General features: G+C 35.5%; 2 protein-coding genes across 2 annotated transcripts; both read right to left on the bottom strand.

Moving 5' to 3' along the window:
* Positions 1-208: 208 nt before the first annotated feature.
* LOC128672818 (chitin synthase chs-2-like) lies at positions 209-14,351 on the bottom strand. The gene is made up of 24 exons (XM_053750243.1): positions 14,201-14,351; positions 13,191-13,308; positions 12,495-12,739; positions 12,029-12,195; positions 11,581-11,914; positions 11,030-11,229; positions 10,197-10,512; positions 9,778-9,998; positions 9,424-9,506; positions 9,130-9,281; positions 8,573-8,835; positions 7,913-8,123; positions 7,380-7,580; positions 6,889-7,115; positions 6,380-6,547; positions 5,866-6,171; positions 5,364-5,593; positions 4,907-5,066; positions 4,499-4,651; positions 3,703-3,879; positions 2,521-2,688; positions 1,762-1,993; positions 1,167-1,303; positions 209-608 (listed from the first exon to the last, which is right to left on the bottom strand). Exons 2-24 carry the CDS (start codon positions 13,295-13,297, stop codon positions 480-482), a joined length of 4,587 nt encoding a protein of 1,528 aa, XP_053606218.1. The 5' UTR covers positions 13,298-13,308; positions 14,201-14,351; the 3' UTR covers positions 209-479.
* A 953-nt stretch (positions 14,352-15,304) lies between these two features.
* On the bottom strand, positions 15,305-21,097 carry LOC128672824 (uncharacterized protein). The gene is made up of 7 exons (XM_053750256.2): positions 20,621-21,097; positions 19,779-19,895; positions 19,136-19,370; positions 18,726-18,819; positions 18,314-18,483; positions 17,695-17,943; positions 15,305-17,518 (listed from the first exon to the last, which is right to left on the bottom strand). The coding sequence occupies exons 1-7, from the start codon at positions 20,807-20,809 to the stop codon at positions 15,906-15,908; spliced, it is 2,667 nt and encodes an 888-aa protein (XP_053606231.1). The 5' UTR covers positions 20,810-21,097; the 3' UTR covers positions 15,305-15,905.
* Between the last annotated feature and the right edge of the window lie 95 nt (positions 21,098-21,192).

Here is a 21,192-nt window from a genome sequence, read left to right as displayed (position 1 = left end):
TGCAGATATCGAATCGATTAACAAACTTTATTATTTCATAAATACGAAACAATTGAGGCTATCGATCCTTGTGTTTTATGGATCGATTCAATGTGACTTTTATATACTTTTGCAATTATATTTAAATAATAATAAAAAATTCTGATAAACGTTAATGTGCGTTTTTCGCATCACATCAAGTTAACAATAAAAAATAAAACACGTAACAGATAATCACGTCATATATTTATTTCATAAAATCGATTTTACTAATATAAGTAATACTAACTTACTTGCTTTAGCGGACCCTAAGCACCAACGCTCTACGACTTCCTGAGCCGTTGAGCGTCGGAGCCCAGATTACCAGGCAAACCCTCAAATGAGAGAGAGAGAGAGAGAGAGAGAGTGATAATACTAACTTATTACTGTCTGATAAAATGAATAAGTTCAAATAGGTTTAACATTCACAGTTTTAATTCAATTTAAATTCAATTCATTTATTACGCGTAATTTTCTCTAAAACGCACGATGCTGTGCCTCGGCGCGTCGTCGTCGTCGCTGTCGACTGCGGGCTCGTACGCATTGTTTACGTACACGCTCGCGCTCGTGTCCCGCCGCGGACGGATGCCCTGAAACCGTACCAATTAGAGTACTTACAGGTACAATTTGGCAAGAAAACTAGCTGATATTGGGCATGCTATTTGGCTATGATAAAAATGCAATCTTCTACTATATTTGCGAGATAATAATAATACAGCAATTAGTAGTTAAACCCTTAAAATAATTTTGTCAAAGATTTATTTTTAAAAGTCAAAATTTATGGATAGAAAAAAGTTTACATACCTATTATAAAGCTTGACTTTTGAATGTTTTTTTTTAATTCAGAAAAATATTTAAGTATGTAACTTTATTTTTAATCCTTCTGTCAGCTTTTTCTTTTGCTCACTAGCACTAATTCCATTTTTAAAATTCTGAATTGAATATAATAAAATTGAGATTATATTTATACTGAAAAAAGCTAGATAAAACAGTTTAATTTGCAGTTTATGATCATTTTATTTACTGCCAAATATCATATTATGTCGTTTTAGCGACATCTTCATAGTTCTATTGAAGGCTTCCCGTAGAGGAACTCCTCCATGCCTGATAGTGGCGACGTGCAATCTGTAAAGCTGTACAACACTCACGGAGGCCCCAGGCGGCTGCCGCAGCGTGGAGCGGCGCCGCTCGGCCAGCACAGAGTCGCGCCGCGTCTGCAGCGCGCGCAGCGTCGCGCGCCGCGCCGACGCGTCGCCGCCCAGCCACGGCATGTGCGCCAACACTTCTGGTGCGGGAGGTAGGTACATCAATATATATTTCTTTATTTATTTTACACTTTTACATCTACCATTGGGTGTTTCTCAGAGCGTTTTTCCCGCTGTGATCGCGCTGTAATGGCAATTTTTCAAATTTTAACTAAGACAAGAATTTAGTTTTGCTATCTTTAAAATAATTAATCTGCTCTGTGGTAATATACATTTTATGATTGATTATGGAAAATATTCCTTCCTTACAAAATTGACAAATCATAGTGACAGCGCGGCCGCAGCGGTCGAAACGCTCTGAGATCCACCCCATTACAGGTTATTAAATGTAACAAATTACAAATACTCCAACCCTTGTAAACACCCGTCTTTAATAATCATATTTACCGAGCTTATGACGAGAGACAAAATAATAAGTTTTTTTTTAATCCCATATTGAAACGATAAATAACACTTATAGAAGCTTATATAGCCTTACTAGGATCAGCGTTTTCCAAAATAGTCATTCGCCTCTTGAAGTTTTCGTCCAAGTTGAAGATATTGGTCTTGGTCACCCGCGCCTTGTCCAGAGCGTGAAGAGTCTTCCTTCGGGAGACGTCCCTGTCGTCGTCTATCCGACCGTCCAGATCACTCATGTCCGCCCTCTGCATGTTTTTCGCCATGTTAACCGCTTCTCTCTCTATCTTTGCATGGTCAGTGGTATCTTCAGGCTAGAAAACATGTACAGTACAATTTAGTTTTATAAAAACACTACAAGCGGAGACAAAAACCACAGCACGGTAGATCAACTACTGTGGCTTATTTACATCTCATCATCGAGTCGATTCGCAGTGAGATGTAAATACCAAAATCGCATTACGTACACTGATGTTAGTGAAATCCAACCACGCACTTCGTACTTTTCGGCAAAGACGTTAGTGTAGTTGAGTTAGTAACCCCCAAGATCATTCTCCAATGCTTTAGGGCAATCTCTGTGATAAAGTGATTTGGTTCCTAACATGCCAGAAGGACGTTTAATACATAAACCTATACATAAACCTGACATGATAGAGACTGTTACAAGAGTAACACTGTTTAAATGAGTATCTTTCGGCATTTCTTCTCAGCAGTGGTGGTTCCGAAATGCTCATAGTTTGTAACTTTGATAAATATCATATAACTTAAAATATAATTGTCTGTGAATTCTAATTTCTGAATAAATGTATATATGATTATATATGATTTTGAAAAGAAATACCTTCTTGGTGAAGAACCAGTTGAGCTGCACGGTAGCCAGCAAATGTGTGAGCGTGCCGAGGCGGTGGAACAACATGGCGGTGAACTGGATCACCATGACGGACCCAAAGAAGATGAGGAACAACGACCCGATTGGCTCCAGCATTAGGTACTCCCGGTTCAGGGTCACCTGACAATCAAAATACATTATCATTTGGCTATCTTTGTTTGTCGACTATTTATTACTTATGCAGATAAAAATACAGAGTAAGCAATAAAAAAGAGAACTGTACTTATCCCAGAAAAAGAATGCAATTATATAAAAGGAAAAAAAAAGGAAAAAAGTAGCATAATGCAATGTGAAAAAGAAGTAATAAACATAAATAGTAATAAATTGGTAATCTAGAATTTATAGTCTATCTTTAAAAAGTAGATAAATAAGTTAGGGCGCTGTGTCGTCTTGGCTGCAACACTGGATGTTCCAATAAATGTTGGTAGTAGTGTAACGCCACGCATTGTGACCTCTTTAATCATATCGCGTGCGCGCTGGCATGATTTTTATTTCTTTAGTGTCTTTAGTCTAAATTCAAAATTTTAAATTATGGTTCCTCTTTATATTTTGAAATCACATTTTGACTCATTCATTACCATAACGATATCGGCACGTACCACAGTACGGTGTAATAATAATAAAATATATATAATAAAATTATTTATAGACCCTTGAAGGGTTTTAATATGTTTCGGAAAAGTGTTCTAAATTTTACAGTGATTTAGTGTTTATGTATTTTTTTATTGTTCACAGGTACACTATTATACACAATATATTATATACAATTATACTATTATACAACTGTCTGCTTTTGCCTATTTCTACTCCAACCTACCCTGAGATTACCCTACCACCTAACAGTAGTATGTAGTTAAACATTCCTTTTCTAGTCTTTATAGAGAGATTGTACTCAAAACGTCAAAATAAAAAAATACATTTATTTCTATACTTGTAAAAAAACTCATCAACACATAGATCGGCCTATACTTAGAAAATTTTCCCTCATACAAAAGCCGAGCAAATGTGATCTATAACTATAACGACTATACCGCTATCTGTAACTATAACGATTTTTTAGAATGGCGCCGATCGAACAGACACATGTTAAATATATTTACAAAATATTATAGATATCAAAGAAATGTAACTCACAATATTCATATCGTCATCGTACGTGATGACGATGGATTCCCCGAGCGGCCAGCGGATGTGCAGCTGGTCCTGGTTGAGCTGCAGCAGGAAGATCGTGAGGATGAAGAGAGAATTCAGCATCAGGAACGCGAACACCATAGTGTTGCGAAGGTTTCTCAGGTCCGTTTTGATGCGTTCCTGTAATATAGCAAAATTTGATGATGTAAAGAAATCACGGATTTATAGTGGTATAATAGGCTAGATGTAAATTTTTACTTTGGTTGTCACCAAAGTAAATTTAAATTCGAAGGATATTATTAGAAACACCAGTGAAAAAAAAACTTTTAACAGTGACGATGCTGTCAAAGTTATGACAAAAATAACATCACACATTTTTGGACTCGTCCAAACGCTCCATACTAAATTATACTCTAATGTGACGTCACGATAGAGTTCTTAACGAAAAAAAGGTATGTTTGTTCGACGATACCCTAATTATTGCGTTTATGGTGATGACTTAAAAGTTGTTTCAAAAGTTGAGTTTATTATTATGGTTGAGTTTAATGCAGATAGAGCATACATTTTTTTTAATTGTCATCTATCTTATTGGATGGTATGTGGTTCCTGCCCTAGAAGACGACCACATAATTTCCGAAAATATCGTACGAGGCGAAGAAGGGAAAAGAACATGTCTACTATATAAATAAAACACGTGATTCTGTATGAACGTAAAATACCTATAGGATTGTCAGATTGAATTGTTCATCAATATAGCAATAAGACTCTCACTGTTTGGTAAATAAAAACTAAAACTTACCTTGTCCTCTTTGTTTTCATCTAAAGGCCTCAAGTAGGTATCAATCAAATCCTTCCAGAATTCAATTTCATGTGTCAACAGAAAATCAACTTCTCCCTTTTGGAGTCCAGGATCTTCAATCCAATATGGGTTGACGAGATCGTCTCTTTCTTCCTATAAAAAATAAAAGTAATACATTAGATTATAATTAATTATATTTCGTTTATAATTTATACGTAATTAAAAGAGGAATAAAAGTAGAGGAAGTGCAAAGAAGAGAAATGGAGCGCGTAGGTAGGTGACAAAAAGTAACAGAACATCAAACAGAAAAAAGTGGAGGAGACTGTCGGTGTTTCAACGTGTTTGTCGGTGTTTTGACACATATCTGTAATTTACTAAAGAAGCAACCGAATGAGACAAATCTATTACCTTCGGGATATCAGTAGAGTCGTCGCTATCAGCATACTCTTGTAGGGCGTTGAGGGAGTCTCGCCGCATGCCGATAGATTCTCTGCGAGCCGTGGACTCGCGGCGGAAGCCTATCGACGAGCGCCGACGAGGGGCTTCCGTATGCTCAACTGTTGCTCCACTGTCAAAAAATTATTAAGAAAAATTATTAAAAATTCACTAAGAAGAAAAAATATAGTTGAACAATTTTTCACATCAGGGCTATAATATATTTCGGCATATCATAACGCGCCACACCTACGATTTTACGATTGCTACGTATAAAAGCATTTAAGAGAGATAACACCAGAAACATTGGTTAGAGCAAACGTCGGATGACTTTGCAGAGACTACTTAAAACATGGTAGTAAAAACGTTACTGTGTACTATCCTATCGTAATATATTATAATCTAAACCTTGAAAACACAGACTACTCACAGAGTATCTAACTTCTTCTCAATCTTGTCAATGGCATGGGATATTTGCAGCAAATGCAAATCGTCCTTATGGTCCTTGGGGTTCGTGCAGCACATGCAGCGGAACAGCCCCGCCACTCCGCACTCCATCGACCCGCTTTCTTCTTCAGATCTCCCCAGCCATTTCATAACTGCGTTACTGTCCATCTTCTTCTTCGCCTCTTCCGCTTCTTTATTCTCTAATTCTAAATCCTAAAACAATGCAAACATTTACAATTTGCGCGAAGGGCAAGAGGATCTTATAACACGAATTTTCTATAACTAGGATAAATTTTCAAACGATTTGATAATATATATTCTTATTATTCTGCTCGCAGTTCGTTCCGTTCGCCGAGCAATTGAAATAAATTAAACAAAATCAAAATAATTCCAAACATTTCTTATATCGTAAATCGTAATTTAATTGTAATATACAGGTTCATAAGAACATAAACGGCCAAACTTGAACGAAAAAGACTACTAACCTTAGCAGACTTTTTCTGGGCGATCTCCCTCGTCCCCCAAGTAACATTGTTCAAATTACACAGCGAGTATATAATCAGCAACATGTACATGCTCGGGATGGTTATGTAGTAGACTCCCAAGTATAGGAGGCACACAATCTCTTGCGGATGCATGGCCGCAGTGAGGAAGAACGAGCTAAAAGTTACCACCGTGAATATACTAGATGGCGCTAGCCAACCGTCCTCTGTTATCTGAAGAGCTATGCCCACGATGACTATCATCATTACCATGGCGTATGCGCAGGTTATAAAGTTAGCCAGCATAATCTGTTGACAAATAATAAATAATTCACTATCCAGTAAATATTTCACACATGTTGTGCTGCAAAATTGGACTTAAAAAAATAATAAAAGACATTTTCATAGGTTTTATTATTAACACTATTTTAATTTCAGTACAAGGCAAAGTAAATGACAAACACAAAAAAAAATGTTTTAACTTTGAACCTAAAATATACAAGAAGTTAGCACATACCTGTATTTCGGATTTGCAAGTCATACACACAGTGACGTAAATGGCGATGGGCACAAGATTCAGAATGAGAGCGTTTATATTACTCATGCCGGTGATGGCGTTCATAGCGCCCACCATCATCAGGAAGATTGTCCCGGGACCGAGCACTGTGCCTATCATCAGAAATACCTGAAATATGAAAATTATTTATACTCATAGATTTACACGGGAATACTTTTATTGTTTAATTTATAGTTTAAGACTGAAGATATGTGAATATTCGTAATATTCACATATCTTCTAGTCTTAATCCCTTTCATTTGGCATCAATTTCGAAACTTTTTCTAATTTAATCCCCAAAAGTAAACCCCAAAATAAAAATTCTATTATTTAAGTTACTTGTCCGTCTTTGGCTCTTAAATTCACATATGCATATAAAATTCAAGTCAATTGGTTTTCACCGAAACTACTGAACCGATAAATCAGACCAACCATTCCTATAACAATGGAAATAAACATGTTATATATACCTGATACATTATATACAGGGTAGATATGTTGTCATTGACTTTGACAGTGTGTTTGTAATCCACGAGCAAGTCCAGGATATTGGCCATAGTCGACGGTACCCAGCGACGACGCTGGTTGTAGAACTCGTCGAATCTCTCAGGGCAATGGGTGTAAGCGTCGGATGCCGCAGAATACTCCACTTTATACCCACGTTGTAGAAGTAGAGTGCAAAGCCAACGGTCTTCGCCTGTTTGGAATATAAATACTCTGTCACTATCGCACTTTGCAAAATTTTACATTGAGAGAACGAGACAAAACATACATACATTAGCATATCATCATTTTTATTTGCAAGATAATCTTAAGAAACAATGCGATATCGTATGTAATGCCTTGCTTCAATACGAAGCGAATTAATAGAAATTACAATTATCCACCATTATTACGGCACTATTAATATTTATTTTATTGTTTATTCATAAGCAGCAACATTTACTTATCAAAAAATTACCTTGATCGTATTGTACATAGTGCCGAGCCTCGTGCGAAGTCAGTGTATATTTCCGCATCACGTTGTCGTCCATGAGCGCCTTCCCCCTGAAGAGGGAGAAGCACCCGGGACTACAGAGCACGCAGCCGATCATGTGTTCGGTCGCCTTTTGCAGCCAATGGCCGATGGCGTACTCGAACATTTGATACCAAGCCATGAAGCCTGCAAGAAAGAAATACATTATTTGTTGTGGGCTGTGCGTACTTAAAGATTTATCTGAAAACCTTATTTGTTTTATCCTTAATAGTTTTATTGGTTCAATTCATTTTTACACAGAACACACAGTAATTTTAATATATCACTTGCTAAGCTCACGTCGAAATCTATCTAGTTCGTGATTTATCAGGTAGTATATGAAATGAAAAAGGCAATGGCATTTACCTATAATATTGCCAAGAAAGTATTTCTCTTTCAAAAAATAAAGACTACGACCTTAACAGCCGTCTCCTTCATGGAGTCTGCTGTAGATAATTTGATTTCAACAAAACCCTTACCCGAGCCTACCGGGTGTATGCGTCCGCAAGCTGCACCCAAATTTCTGTCCTTTTTCATCAAATCAACGAGCAGAGTTACAGCACAGGGCTGGAAGTCGATGTCGCCGTCCAAAGCGAGGAGGTACGTGTTCTCCGCAATCACCTCCTTGCGGTCGATCGAAATCGGCAAGTCCATCAGTCTGTGGCCGAGCAGGTAGTACATGTACATCACCTGGAGTACATTGCACATTGAAAGGTAACTGACTTTTGTTATAACTAAAATTACTACTAGATGGCGGTAAGTAGTCGTAAACGTCTCGTCAGATGCCTTTAGTTTAGGGGACTTGAAAAAATTTGACACAAGTGTTTTGCACACACTCGATAAGAGAAAAATCACTTAAAATTATAATTTTTCTGAAATGACATATTTCTACACGGTCCCGGCAAATTCTAATCGCCCTTAGATTTGTCAATATAACGGAAATAATCTAAAAAATATAATTATAGACGCTTTATTAGGAAGCCTGTGAAAAAATACTACTACTAATAGGGTGTATTATAGTTTGCGTGCTGTAGTACAATTGTTGATGTGTATACACACATACTACAACTGTTTGTTGTTTAAAGATTTACATTCGTTCTTGGAATCCAATTGTGATCTTGATAGATAAAATGTCTCACCTGTGACCATCGCTTCCTATGTCTTATTTTAGCTTTGTCTTTCAGATGGCAAATCAGTTTGTTCTTTCCAGGCAGCGTCCAAATTAGTTGCCCTCCGTAAGGCGTAGGGTACTTCTTAGGAGGCCTCAATCTCACATTTGTAACGTGGACTTCGGACGCCGCCTCGTCTATCGTATTCACGAGGCATTTCACGAACGAATTCACTTGGGACTCCTCAGAACTATGATCGGATATTTCAAATGCGTCATCCATGAAAATATGTGCTAAAATACAGCATTATATGTATTAATAGGAATTTATCTACGTTTAATTAAAATGTACGTCATTGTATTTATCGTTAAATCTTATCTCATAAGAAGCCATTAATAACGGAAACGACGACAGTTCGAAGTAATCAGTTTTTGATTAACTGATATGGCGTAGCTAATCAACACGTCAAACTATTTGTGATTTAAATCGGAAATGCATTTTGTTTTCGATCACTCAATTTGGCAATTAGATTGCAACAGTTATGATAAGTTTATGATTTTGTCAAACGGAAAAAACAATTATCTCACCTTCTAATTCATAATAATCGCTGTTGACGATGCCCCAGTACTTTCGCGCGACTCTTTGTGAACATTGGTCTTCGTCTAATCGGCAGATGGACTTTAAAAACTCAATCATTTCATCTTTCGTTTCATGCCACATCGTCGCGCATATGTATATCCTGAAAGGTATATTTATCAGCATAGGAAAAAATATTGGAAACATACAATTCCACTGAATAATTCATACGATTTTATATATAGATCAATCTATCATAAGACAGTCTAAAAATGTTTTATTAGGCAATATAAATGGTAAAATACCTTGATATGCTGTCAGTAGGTCGAACATCCTTATCCCCATCTTCACTCGTTTCAGAAGGATTTTCCTTTTTTTCCTTTAGTTCCTAAAAATTATTTGTTAAGTTTCATTCAACGCGTACAAACTCAGTAATACACACACAAACACACACAAAGAAAAGTCTTCCCGTAGGCCGAAAGTAAGATGTTTCCAGGTCTACAGTTTTCTATACATTATCATAATACCTATAAATAAATGGCTAACTTATTACTAAAATAATTATCTCTCAGCTAACCATGTACTCTTATGAACACACACTTGAAAATTCAAAAAAATATACGTTGAAATTAATACGTACGCTTTTAACTACTACTTACAGAATAAGATATATCGGTTTCCACATCATGCATCCTGTTCATGAGCAGAGACTGGTCTATGAGAGGCCCGTTGTACCACGGCTTACAAAACAGTCTGTCAGTAGCCGCTAGCCGCTCGCACCTGGGCTGCCACGCGTGGAAGCAAATCCAGGCTTGAGACATTAGCCATAGAATCCACACCCACGCCATGTCGGGACCGACGAAATCTCGAAGTGTGTATACTAAACAATAATTACTTAATAGTATTTTAGTTTTGTACGACAATAAAATAAATAACGTACACTTGTGTGATAGAGAATATACCCGGGTATAAACCCATCTCTTGTAGGATCCCTTTAAGTAATTACTGTGATATTATGTTTATAAAACGCAACGTTTTATACAAATGACTTATCAAAATTATAAAAATCCATACAAACCTGGAGGAATTTCGAAGAATAAATAATCTGGTATAGTTCCATAGAAAGCGCAAGGATCCTTATTTTTTATGCCACAGAATATTATAAGCAAGTTTACAGTCAGGGGGGCGACCAGACTGAGAGAGAAGGCAAAACTGAAACTCTGTATAAGGATCTTGCACGCGAATTTGGCACTTATATAGCAAACATAAGCAGCCAAAATTTGAATCAGAGACACCCAAAGCGATGAATCCCATGAGGATGGAAGAACAAATATTGTGTCTGTTGATTGGAAATTTACGTCTTCAATATTGTGCAAATCTTGAAACACGTGGAACTGAAAAAATATATCAAAATTAAAATTGTATACTTCTATATTCCCTCTATATAAAAATGTATTATAAACAGCCGACATAGATATAAAAGTAGATGTGTTTACCGTAAATAGGCTTAACACCCCATTTTTTTCGAATTTTTCGACTTGCTTATGTTACTTGGTTAATTCTAATTATACCATTTTTTTGCAAATCTACAAAATTCGATGGCGGTGAATCCCAGGGAATCCTTCAGATTAGATAGCATAAATCTAATATACATTATTGATTTATTATCATTATTAAATACTTATCAGCCATAATTTATTTTATTTATTCATTAAATTACATCTATCATTACAGGCTTGGGTTAGCCTAGTCGTGAATTCGATCTACTTAGATCCATGTTTACATATAAAATCATGGTTCAATAATAAACTACCAGGATAAACTTAAGAATATTCAACATAACTTCATCTTTATTTCATCTTCTACCAATCAAAAATAAAATAAAGAAAATAAATATAAATCGCAAATTACCTCATGGGCAGTGTAATTACGTTCACTAAACGCAGTCGTAACAGATGTAAAGAAGGAAAAGGGGTTGTCTTCCTGAAGATGCAGCGATAACATTATACATCCCGCGAAAACAATTATCTTCCACAGTGTGAGGAACCTCTCATTATAGTAGCGACATTTCTTCAGCCCTTCGCGGAGGTCACACAAGTAAATGTAGATCCCTGGAAAGAAACAATATAATAAGTTTACGAAAGAAATTCAGGAATCATTACGAATTTTGTAGGGTGTTTTTTTGTAACAACTTCGATTAATTTTTCGATTTTTCTTTACTCGGCACTAAATGATTTTACTACCCTTAAACTAGGGGATTTAGTTCCTATATCAAAATAAAACCTATCCTATGTCACTCAGGAATAATGGGTTTACATAAGAGAATAAATTGGATATAAAATTGGTGAAGAATTTAGGAAAGCGGTCGAGTGAATCCGATTATCACACCCTACATATTTACCAACATACCTACTACGATAAATACATACTACTTTTAACTACAATTAAAATTTCCAACCAACCTGGTGAATGTTTGTCCGGCACTCCAATAAAGTTCTCCCACCAACCGAGAGATATAAATATACATGCGATGGGCAGACACCACATTATCGGTTTCCCGCTTTGCATGGGCCACAAGACGAACGCTGTCGCTTGAGCAGAAATGGACAGCACGTCCAAGACCAGCTTCATGGAGTACCGAGCATCTGTTCTGTCTCTTGTTACAGCATTCAGGAATCCGGGAATTATGCACAGAGCATTCATTATCATAGCACCTTTCACGACATCCAGTTCTGGCAAAACTATGAGAATCAACACTGCAACTCCTATTGTGTGTAACGTGTCCACGATGAAAGGCTGAAATTAAATTTGATTGTCAATGAATGACGTCATCTTTTCTGAGCGCGAATATCTAAGTCATACCACGATAAGATCAGGTCACAATATCATAAAAATTTCAAAGATACATACGATAAAAAATTGAGTGATTGTAGGTTTTTTAGCAGTCTTGAAAAAACATATTCTAACAGATCTAAGAAATACTCCGATTTCTGGCGCGGCGAACACTATGATTGCTGCCCAGAGCCATGTTAGTCGCTCTTCTAAAGTAAGCGTTGTCATAAATTGTTGATCTAAAGCTGTAAAAAGAAAATATTCAATAGATTTTATACGACAATAATAATTAAATCTTCGTATTTTTTAATTATAAACGGAGTTGAATCATGTGAATTTAGGTACTATTCGGAGATATCACTATCACTCGAGCGTGGAACACGGCCTCAAGAAAAACTATAGCAACCCACTCTTTTTATGCTTACCAGGCAAGCCTAGTTATATTAGCTATATATTATTGTTATTACAATAGTTCCCAATGGTTGTATGGCTTAAATGGAGCTATACAAAATAGTTGAACTCGAAAAATATTATTAAAACTTACCTAAAGCTCGGTTACAGTGTAAAACAGCGCGGCCCTTCTTCAATTGCGACGTAATAAAAAGCAAAGTGCCTTTAGCGATAACTGCACAGCCAAGTACTACAGCAAATATCACTAAGTACGCAAGCAGTTTGAGGACTTTCACACTGAAGTCGACCCATTCCGAAGACGCCATAGAACCACTCTCTTTCTTGACGGGAAGCTCTCGGAACAAGTTCCATCCTTTCGTCTCCTGTACCGTTCTTTGACTGTGAGGGGGACAAAATATGATTACTTAGTTTTGTGTATAAAATTATAATTACTTTGCGTGAGAGTATTTCCATTTTCGTTAGGGAGTCTTATAGGAGAGAATTATATTCCAAATATGATTCACAAAACTAAAACTTTATTGCGCACTTCGACTAATAATAGGTACCTATAGATATCACTTATTAAAGGATTGTTTTAATTGAAACTGATTATGAAATAAGGAAAATAGCAGAAGAATGTAAAAATAGTAGATAAATGGTGTGGGCCAATGAGTGTTGATCGGCCCACACTACACAGAAACAGGTACTTACAACACACCCAGAAATGCAGACAAATATTTGTGATTACAGCTACAAATATTTGCCCGCACTTTAAATCGAACCCAGGACCTCTAGATAGCGGTAACCACCACCATCACGAAGGTCATCAAATAAAATAGTGACGACTCACTCTGGTTCGTCGCCATCATCGTAGAGTGGCACATAATCTTCATCGGACTGATTGCCATCGTCAACAAAACCTGGTGCCCGCGAAAATCCCGATGTCACTGCAGTCATCTCATATGATTCTATAACATTATTTTTAATAATGATTTCGGCGAAACGTTTTTGAACATGAATCAATGATAATAGTTGTTTCTTTGTTATGTATGTATTTTTGTTTGTTATTTACATATGGTACTAGAATGAACAACTAACTTTCGCTCGGGTAAAAGTATAATAAATTATACAACTAAACCTTACTCAGGAACCGCACTATCTATTATAAAAACCGCATCAAAATCCGTTGCGTAGTTTTGAAGATCTAACCATACACAGGGACAGACCGAGGGAAGCGATTTTGTTACTATTAATTTATACTATTATTATAAAGAGGTACTTAAGCGTTTTTTAAGTTTATCTTTGTATGTTTGAGGCGGGTAATCTTCGAAACTACCGAACCGATTTCAAAAATTATCTCACCATTAGTAAGGTGCATTGTCCGAGATTGCTATAGGCTGTATTTTATCTCAAAATTCCCATGGGAGCGAAGCCCCGGGAAACACTTAGTGATATTATAAAAAGCATTATGTAGTAGTCCTTTCTAGAACATGAAAGAATTTGGTCAACGTTTCAGTTGTGTTCTATTTTGTCTATAATGTACAATTGTAATTGACCATATTTCTGTTTGTTATCATCCAAACTTTCGCCATATAAGTAGGTAGGTAAACAATCTCATTTATTCAAATCCAATAATATTTTACAACAAATCATAAAAAATAAAGTAAAATAAGGTAGGTAATATTAGTTGCTTGAAATAGGTAGATCCAAAAGAATGTGAAGATTAGGCGTAGGTTAAAATATACCAGAAAGAGTAGGTACGTTACGTTCGATGAATAATATATATATTTTAAAGTCGATCCATTATTATCATCGATATAACAAACTAAACCACTGTTATTAATCAAGAACAAAACTCACCTGTATTTTATACTGAAATAATGTCATAAAAACCACATCCTGCAGCACTAAAACGGTGAAATAAAGAATAGTACCGCGCGAATCAGATACAAATGCCTTATCCTCTAATTACGAACACAAAATAAAGCAAATTACATTAATAATATTCAAGTACATATATACTAATCTCCATATCAATTGTCGGTGTCGCTTTATCAGCCTGATTACCTACTTATCAGGGATTAGTGCATAGTTCTTGACCGTGATTTAAGCCTTATAGAAAACAGCGACATAGTTATAAGTAGGCAAGATCTATCAAAACTATTTCTTTTTCATTCAATCACATTATTACTGAATACATTACAGTTTAACGCACGCGAAGCTTTTAAATCATTTCAATAAAGGTCTATTATAGGTACCTACTGAGAACTGATAAATAGAAAATTAAAATGATAACCCCAGGGAATACCGCAGTGATAATAAATAAATGCATTTTTATACAAATAATGTGTCCGCGGATCCGAATGTGGGATATCCTTATTATACTGAAATTAGGAACTACCTAGTCTTTTGAATTCGTATTCTTAGACGTGAATATCATAAAACGCATTTGAAATAACACCGAAAAGTAGCATTTTTCACAAATATTGCCAAAATTAAACTTCTTCCATCATAATATACTTCTACATAGAGGTACATTCTAGTTGTTTAGGTACCAGGTACTGTAATGCACAGGAGTCGTTAGAACAATATACATAGGCATTTGTATATGTATATAAAAAGAATCTTTGAAACGATAATTAAAGCTTCGAACACACTCAATAATATTAATATATTTATTAACTCAATAATATTAATACTTGCAATATATAAAGTTTATATCCGGCTCGAAGGACCAAAAGTATGGATACAATAGGCATATATTTATTAGATTGATATTGATGTTACACATCAACAGCGTCCCCTGTGGTGGTGCGTACTTCCCTTTCCTCTACTAACTAAACCCAGAAGTACCACTGGACAACCGGGCTTACAATGTTTCATTTTGTTTAGAAAACACCTCTAAGGATTTTTTTTTTTAATTGCAGAATCTCCATAAAACAGGTCATAATAAAACCTCAAGTAATAAGTAAAAAATATTTAATTGGAATACAATGTCTTATCTTTATAAACGTTAAAAATAAAATAAATTAAATATAAATGCTTCGTCATGCGACTATTAAATTATTAATTAACTACGTAATTATATAAAACGCCGCTAGTTTAGGTTATTCAAGATATTTTATGAGTAAGTTATACCATATTTACACTACGATGATTCAATTGGGAGAAAAAGTACCTTTAAAATGTAATTGAAAAACTATTATGGACAAAACAGTCGAAAATTGTAATACACAAGTGCTCACGTTTTATTTTGTGCAGACTTGCTATCTCGTCTGATCCAGTAGAAACAGCCATTCTAATAATAATATTATTGTATATCACAATACAAATTATAAACTACGTTCTATCTTAGACAATGATGTTAATGAATTGTAATTTTATAAACTCATCAAATACTGACAAATTCGATTAAGAGAACATACTAAATCAGTCTGGAAATAAAACCTGCAATCATTGTTTACATACAACGTACTTAAGATCACATATTCTCTATATTATATGAGGATACTTAACTGTAATTTTACTAAACTGTAAAGCTAATTTTCAAATGTGATTAATTAAACTAATTTTCACTTTCACTCATGTTGCTCTTATTAGTGGTGTAGTCTTGTTCCTTGCTGTAGTCCAAAGATTCGTCGTGCTTTGAGAAATTGCCCATGGCGACCTGGGCTATGGTATCCACAATACTGGATGTATTTAAATACGAATGACTAGACGGCGGCACAGATGCCGCTAGATCTTCAGGCTTGGGCATTTTCAAAGGCTGTCCATAGTCTGACATGTAATCCGGCATTGTAGTCTTCTTTGTTAATTCTAGCATTTGATTCAAAAAAGATTCACCACCTACTCGTGATGGCAGACTGAAGTCTGTCGACATATCCATTGGGTCTGATTTTGTACTTTCACTTTTCGAGCTCATTCCAACATCTGTATGTTTCATCTGATCTAAAGAAGAACTATCTGGTTTACCTTTTCCGACACTTCCGAAATCAGGTGGCAAATAATCTTTGTTACCCTTTAACAAATCATGGGGCGATTTCATCAAAGCGCTTTGATCTAGTCCGACTTTGGCAGAAATAGGACTACTGTTGGTTAAAGGCTTCATTAGAGATTCTTGCATTTTCATCAAAGATGGCGACAAAAACATATTGTTTGCCGCTAAAGTCGATTTAGACATGGGGTCTGGAATGCCCAGTATCCCGGCACTGGAATATTTGCTAGCCGAAAAGAGAGCGTTGGCAATATCCGCTGAACTCATCATAAGGTTTGAAGCTATGCTAGCTGGGATTGGAGTCGCTGAAGAACTACTTGTGGACGTGCTGGTAGATGCTTTATCATAGCTTCCGATACTGCTGGTCAAATTTTGCAATGAAGCAGCATAAGATGGTGGATCAGGTAATTTTGAACCCGATAAACTTGCTGATAAGCTTGAAGGTAATCCCGTCAACATACTGTTTGCGGCGGCTAAATTATCTAAACCACTACCGGTCAAAGGCAAGGGGAGATTCGAAGTCCCCAAACCTAGAGCCATGCTTGTGAGCATATCCAACCCACTCGGGTAACCAGATGGAAGAGATGGAGTAGATGACTTAGAAGATTTAGAAGAAGTAGGCAACACTGGAATGTTGAGTTGAGATGATTCGAATTTATGAGGAGAACCGATCCCAGACGAAACATTAATAGGTGGCACCCCTGCCGGCCGGCTCACCATCTGTTGCAAAGTACTGACAGAAGGGAAATTAGGTACTGATGTACTTTGATTCGGTTTAGAAACAGGTATAGGTTGAGGTACTGCCAATAGCGCATCTAAATCCATTTTATCGTCGTTTTCTGAAGAGCATCCAAGCTCATCGCGGATGAAATGCCATAGCAGCCCGTCACTTTGTTCCCGAGGGAATTTCGCACTTAAAGTACACTTTAACTTATCTAGATATGTGATATCTGGTTTAAAATTGTCTTTAAAGTTAATGAATGTTTCGTCGGCAAATGTGAAATAGTATTTAATACAATTCCGTATTTGCTCCATGGCATGTTTAGACAAGTGACTATCGTGTATCAAGTTATATTGAAGTAGCAAAGGTCTTGGATATTCAGTAGGCCTTTGTTCTGGTGGTGGCATGACCCAAAAGTAAGTGAGAGATGATTCCAACACAGGGCTCTCTGGGTTGTATGGTGCTGAAAAAGGAAACAAAATTATATGACCTGTAAAACTACATCACAACTACCGAGTTTATAGGGCAATAAAAATCAGATATTTAAAAAACGATGAGAGGAAATAAGTCAGCAGTGTGTATGAGGACTCTAAAAGCTACTACAATTTCGACATTTCCCAAAAAACAGACAACACTTACAGCATATAACTCCAATACATGGAATGTAAGATATTTCAGATGGGCCTCGCATTTTTATCTGGTATTCCAGCTGGTTGTCGCAATCTCTCAAACTTGGCATAGCGGGATTGGTGGGATGGGAGTGATACCACCCGAGCAGTGTTAAACCAAGTTTTTCAATCTCCATTTGTATGTCAAGCTCCACCATGACCCTTGGACGGGTGTCGTTCTTACTCACAAGGCAAGGGAATGTATGAGTAATCATTAAGTCTAAAAATAAATAACAGTATTTTAAAGGTAAACAAGATGTGACTTCAATGTAAAAAAAAACACAAGAAGCAAATTTATGTGCTTTGAATATGATTAAATAATATGACACAAACTTTAACTACTTACCACACTCTACTTAACAAAGTCTCTGGCAGATTATACACATTGAATTCTTGCAACATATCTAATTGAGATGATTTTTTCCTGAATTAAATCAATCTAATCTATTGATAACATAGAGTGAAGAGGCTGTTTTCTTAGCAGTGGGACATGTTATATTTTAAAAAATATGGATAATATTCATTTTATTACAACATTACATATTTATAAAGCATCCAATAAATAATCACATAAATATAAAATCACTTACTGTGACTATTGAGATCCCAGGTTCCAGCTAAATATCCATAAACTTCTTCCTTCTTCAAATGGCAGTGTATGTCAAGAATTAAACAAGCATTGGAACTTACAGAGACAAGGAATGGCTGCACTTTACCCACTGAGGAAAATGACACAGCTTCTATCAGCATGTTGGTATCACTGGAAAAAATATATACCCACTATATATCACTGAAAAACTGAATAGAACTAAATAAAATAGATGCAAACAGTTGCATCTATTCAGTAATACATGTTACATATACTCAGTAATACATGAAAAACTGTTGAGCTGGCAAGTAAATTTTGTTTTTCATTATAAAGAAGAAAAAGAAACAAAACCATGGAGAATACTACTATCAGTACTTTTCTTGAAAGATAAGTTTAAGTAAATTCTAACTTACTGTTGCATCATTCTGTTAGGTACAGTGTTGTGTTTCATCACTATCCTTTGTGGTGGTGGTTCAGGAGGATTCTCTACCTCCATTTCTGTCTCCTCTGAAATAAACCAATTAACATTTTTTTTTGCTGTATTTAATATTTACAATGAAATAAGATAAAGGTGAATTTAAATGTTTGCCTGTCTGAAAATAAAAGTTTTGTTGTTTTGCAGGTAAAATACTTAAATAAATAAGTATATTATTATTAATAAATCTAAATAAGTAGTACAATGCCAAGATATAAATACTTGTAATACTAAACTGATTCCTTTATTTGAAGCAAATATTGATATGTAAAAATAAATGTTATATAAATAATATAATTTAAAAAAGTACTTTAATAAAAAAGATACATATAAAAACCAAATACTGACCATCACTATGCATATTTTCACGTTGAAGCTGCTTCTTCCTAAGATAAGTTGCTTTGATAGTGTCCAGTTTCTTTCCTCTGTACTTGACAGAAGCCCAGCCACATCCAGACCGTTTGTCGGGGTTGATTATACGCTTACAATGAATGGCCCAAGCGGATGGAGAGCAGAAAATAGTCTCTGTCTCATGGGATTTTATTTTTCCATCAGATTGTAAATCTCCAACAAATTTTTGTCCCTGAAATATTTAGCTACCTATTGTACCTAATAGATATTTTCTTACATACTAAACCTTATAAACTAATCTTATAAAAATACACAAGTAACAACCTCTCACTGACTTTCCATGGATAAGTCATTAGGAATAAATTTTTGTGTAATTTTTACTGCCCAAAATACAAATGGTGGACTTAATCCTAAAAGCAATATATAACAATTAACTTTTACGTAATACAGAGAATGCTGTATGGGTAATAATTAAGAGATAGAAAATAAGATAAGACAAAGATTTTTCACAAAATATAGTTACAATTTTTAGTTAACTTTGATGTATTATTTTCACTTATTTAAAACAGGAAATAATTTAATATTACATTCTAAGTACTAAAATGAAAATTTGCTTAATACAAATAACAAAATAATATACCAAGTATTCTATAGTCATTGCAGCTGTGCCAGGTTCTAGCATTTTTTCTTCTAACAACATTTGTAATGTAACACCTCGACCTGGCATAGACTTGCTGCCAGCCTGAGCTTCAGCTTCCTGAAATGTTTGATTGATGTTGAATAGTCACATGTTACTGACAAGCTATGTTCTGATACATTGAACATCTCCAGAATTATTGCTTGATATAGACAGATCAACAAAATTCTCCATTTTATTGTTGCGTCTCTTTCCTGTTTCCATGTAATGTTCTATGTAAGTAACTTTATTGATTTACTGATTGATTACTCTTCTTGTTTGCTCTCCACTTACTGTGGCTATGGCTGAAAATCAACGCGTTGCTCCCCGAGGAGCAACATCATCGTTGAGCCATGACCTTTTTGTATTGCTGCAGCACACATACACATTTCTTATGTGTGATTGTTATTTACCCGTTTATTGTGTCAGTTATTTTTTTGTATTAACATTGATGTATGTGTGTGTACTGTGGCTACAAATAAAGTTTTTATCTATCTATCTATCTATGATACCAGTAATCCTCTATTCTAAATGCAACACATTAACACAGCAATTTATAAAATACATAAAGATGCAGGTCAGTGTTTCTATCAAGGGACTGTAACAAGTGAATTAGGTACCAAAGCAAATAAAGTTTTATCAATCAGCAAAGTTGTTTGTGATAAGGTTTAAAAATCCTGGAGTACTGTTGTTATTGTGTATTGAAAGTATGAAATATTATTATATTCAGCCTTGCTGATACAAAAAATGAAAGAAATATTATGAGATACATAACACCAAATCTAGAGACATTTTATACTAAATACCTCATCAGTATATTCCTCTCCACTGGCAATCTCTTCTTTGTCCTCGTCGGATGGTTCTTTAGGGGTTTCATTAGATTGTTCCGACTTATTTCCTTCAGTCACTGCAAGAGCAGGTGCAGCCTCTGGTATCGAATTATACGTAGATCCAGACATTAATGCCGCAGCTAAATGAGAAGTTTGTAAATCCATATTGAATTTGATTTGTTAAAAATATCTCTATGACATACACAAATATTTCCACTTCGAATTTTGCCTAAAAATCCGGTAAGGCGGCAGCTAACTTAGCTGTAATGAACTAACTTTATTGATGAAAGCCAGAATCAGCCACAAACTAAATATGAACCAACATAATACAAGTAATACTTTAATTATAATTGTACAGACACAGCCAGAAAGAACAATAGAACAAGCGTAGGTAGCGTCTTCTTATTTTTCTAAAATAATAAATAATTATGTACTAAATTGACAACAATGTTTGACAATGACAACAGACTTTGACAGATTTAGATTTTTATAGATTTAGAACGGCCACGCGCGCGGCCCCGTAGGTTGGCATTTCTGTTAATAGGTAT

The sequence above is a fragment of the Plodia interpunctella genome, chromosome 1 (assembly GCF_027563975.2).
Source record: "Plodia interpunctella isolate USDA-ARS_2022_Savannah chromosome 1, ilPloInte3.2, whole genome shotgun sequence".
NCBI classification, from domain to species: Eukaryota; Metazoa; Arthropoda; class Insecta; order Lepidoptera; family Pyralidae; genus Plodia; species Plodia interpunctella.
Note: the sequence above shows the minus strand (reverse complement) of the source record. Positions and strands in the feature narration are given on the sequence as shown.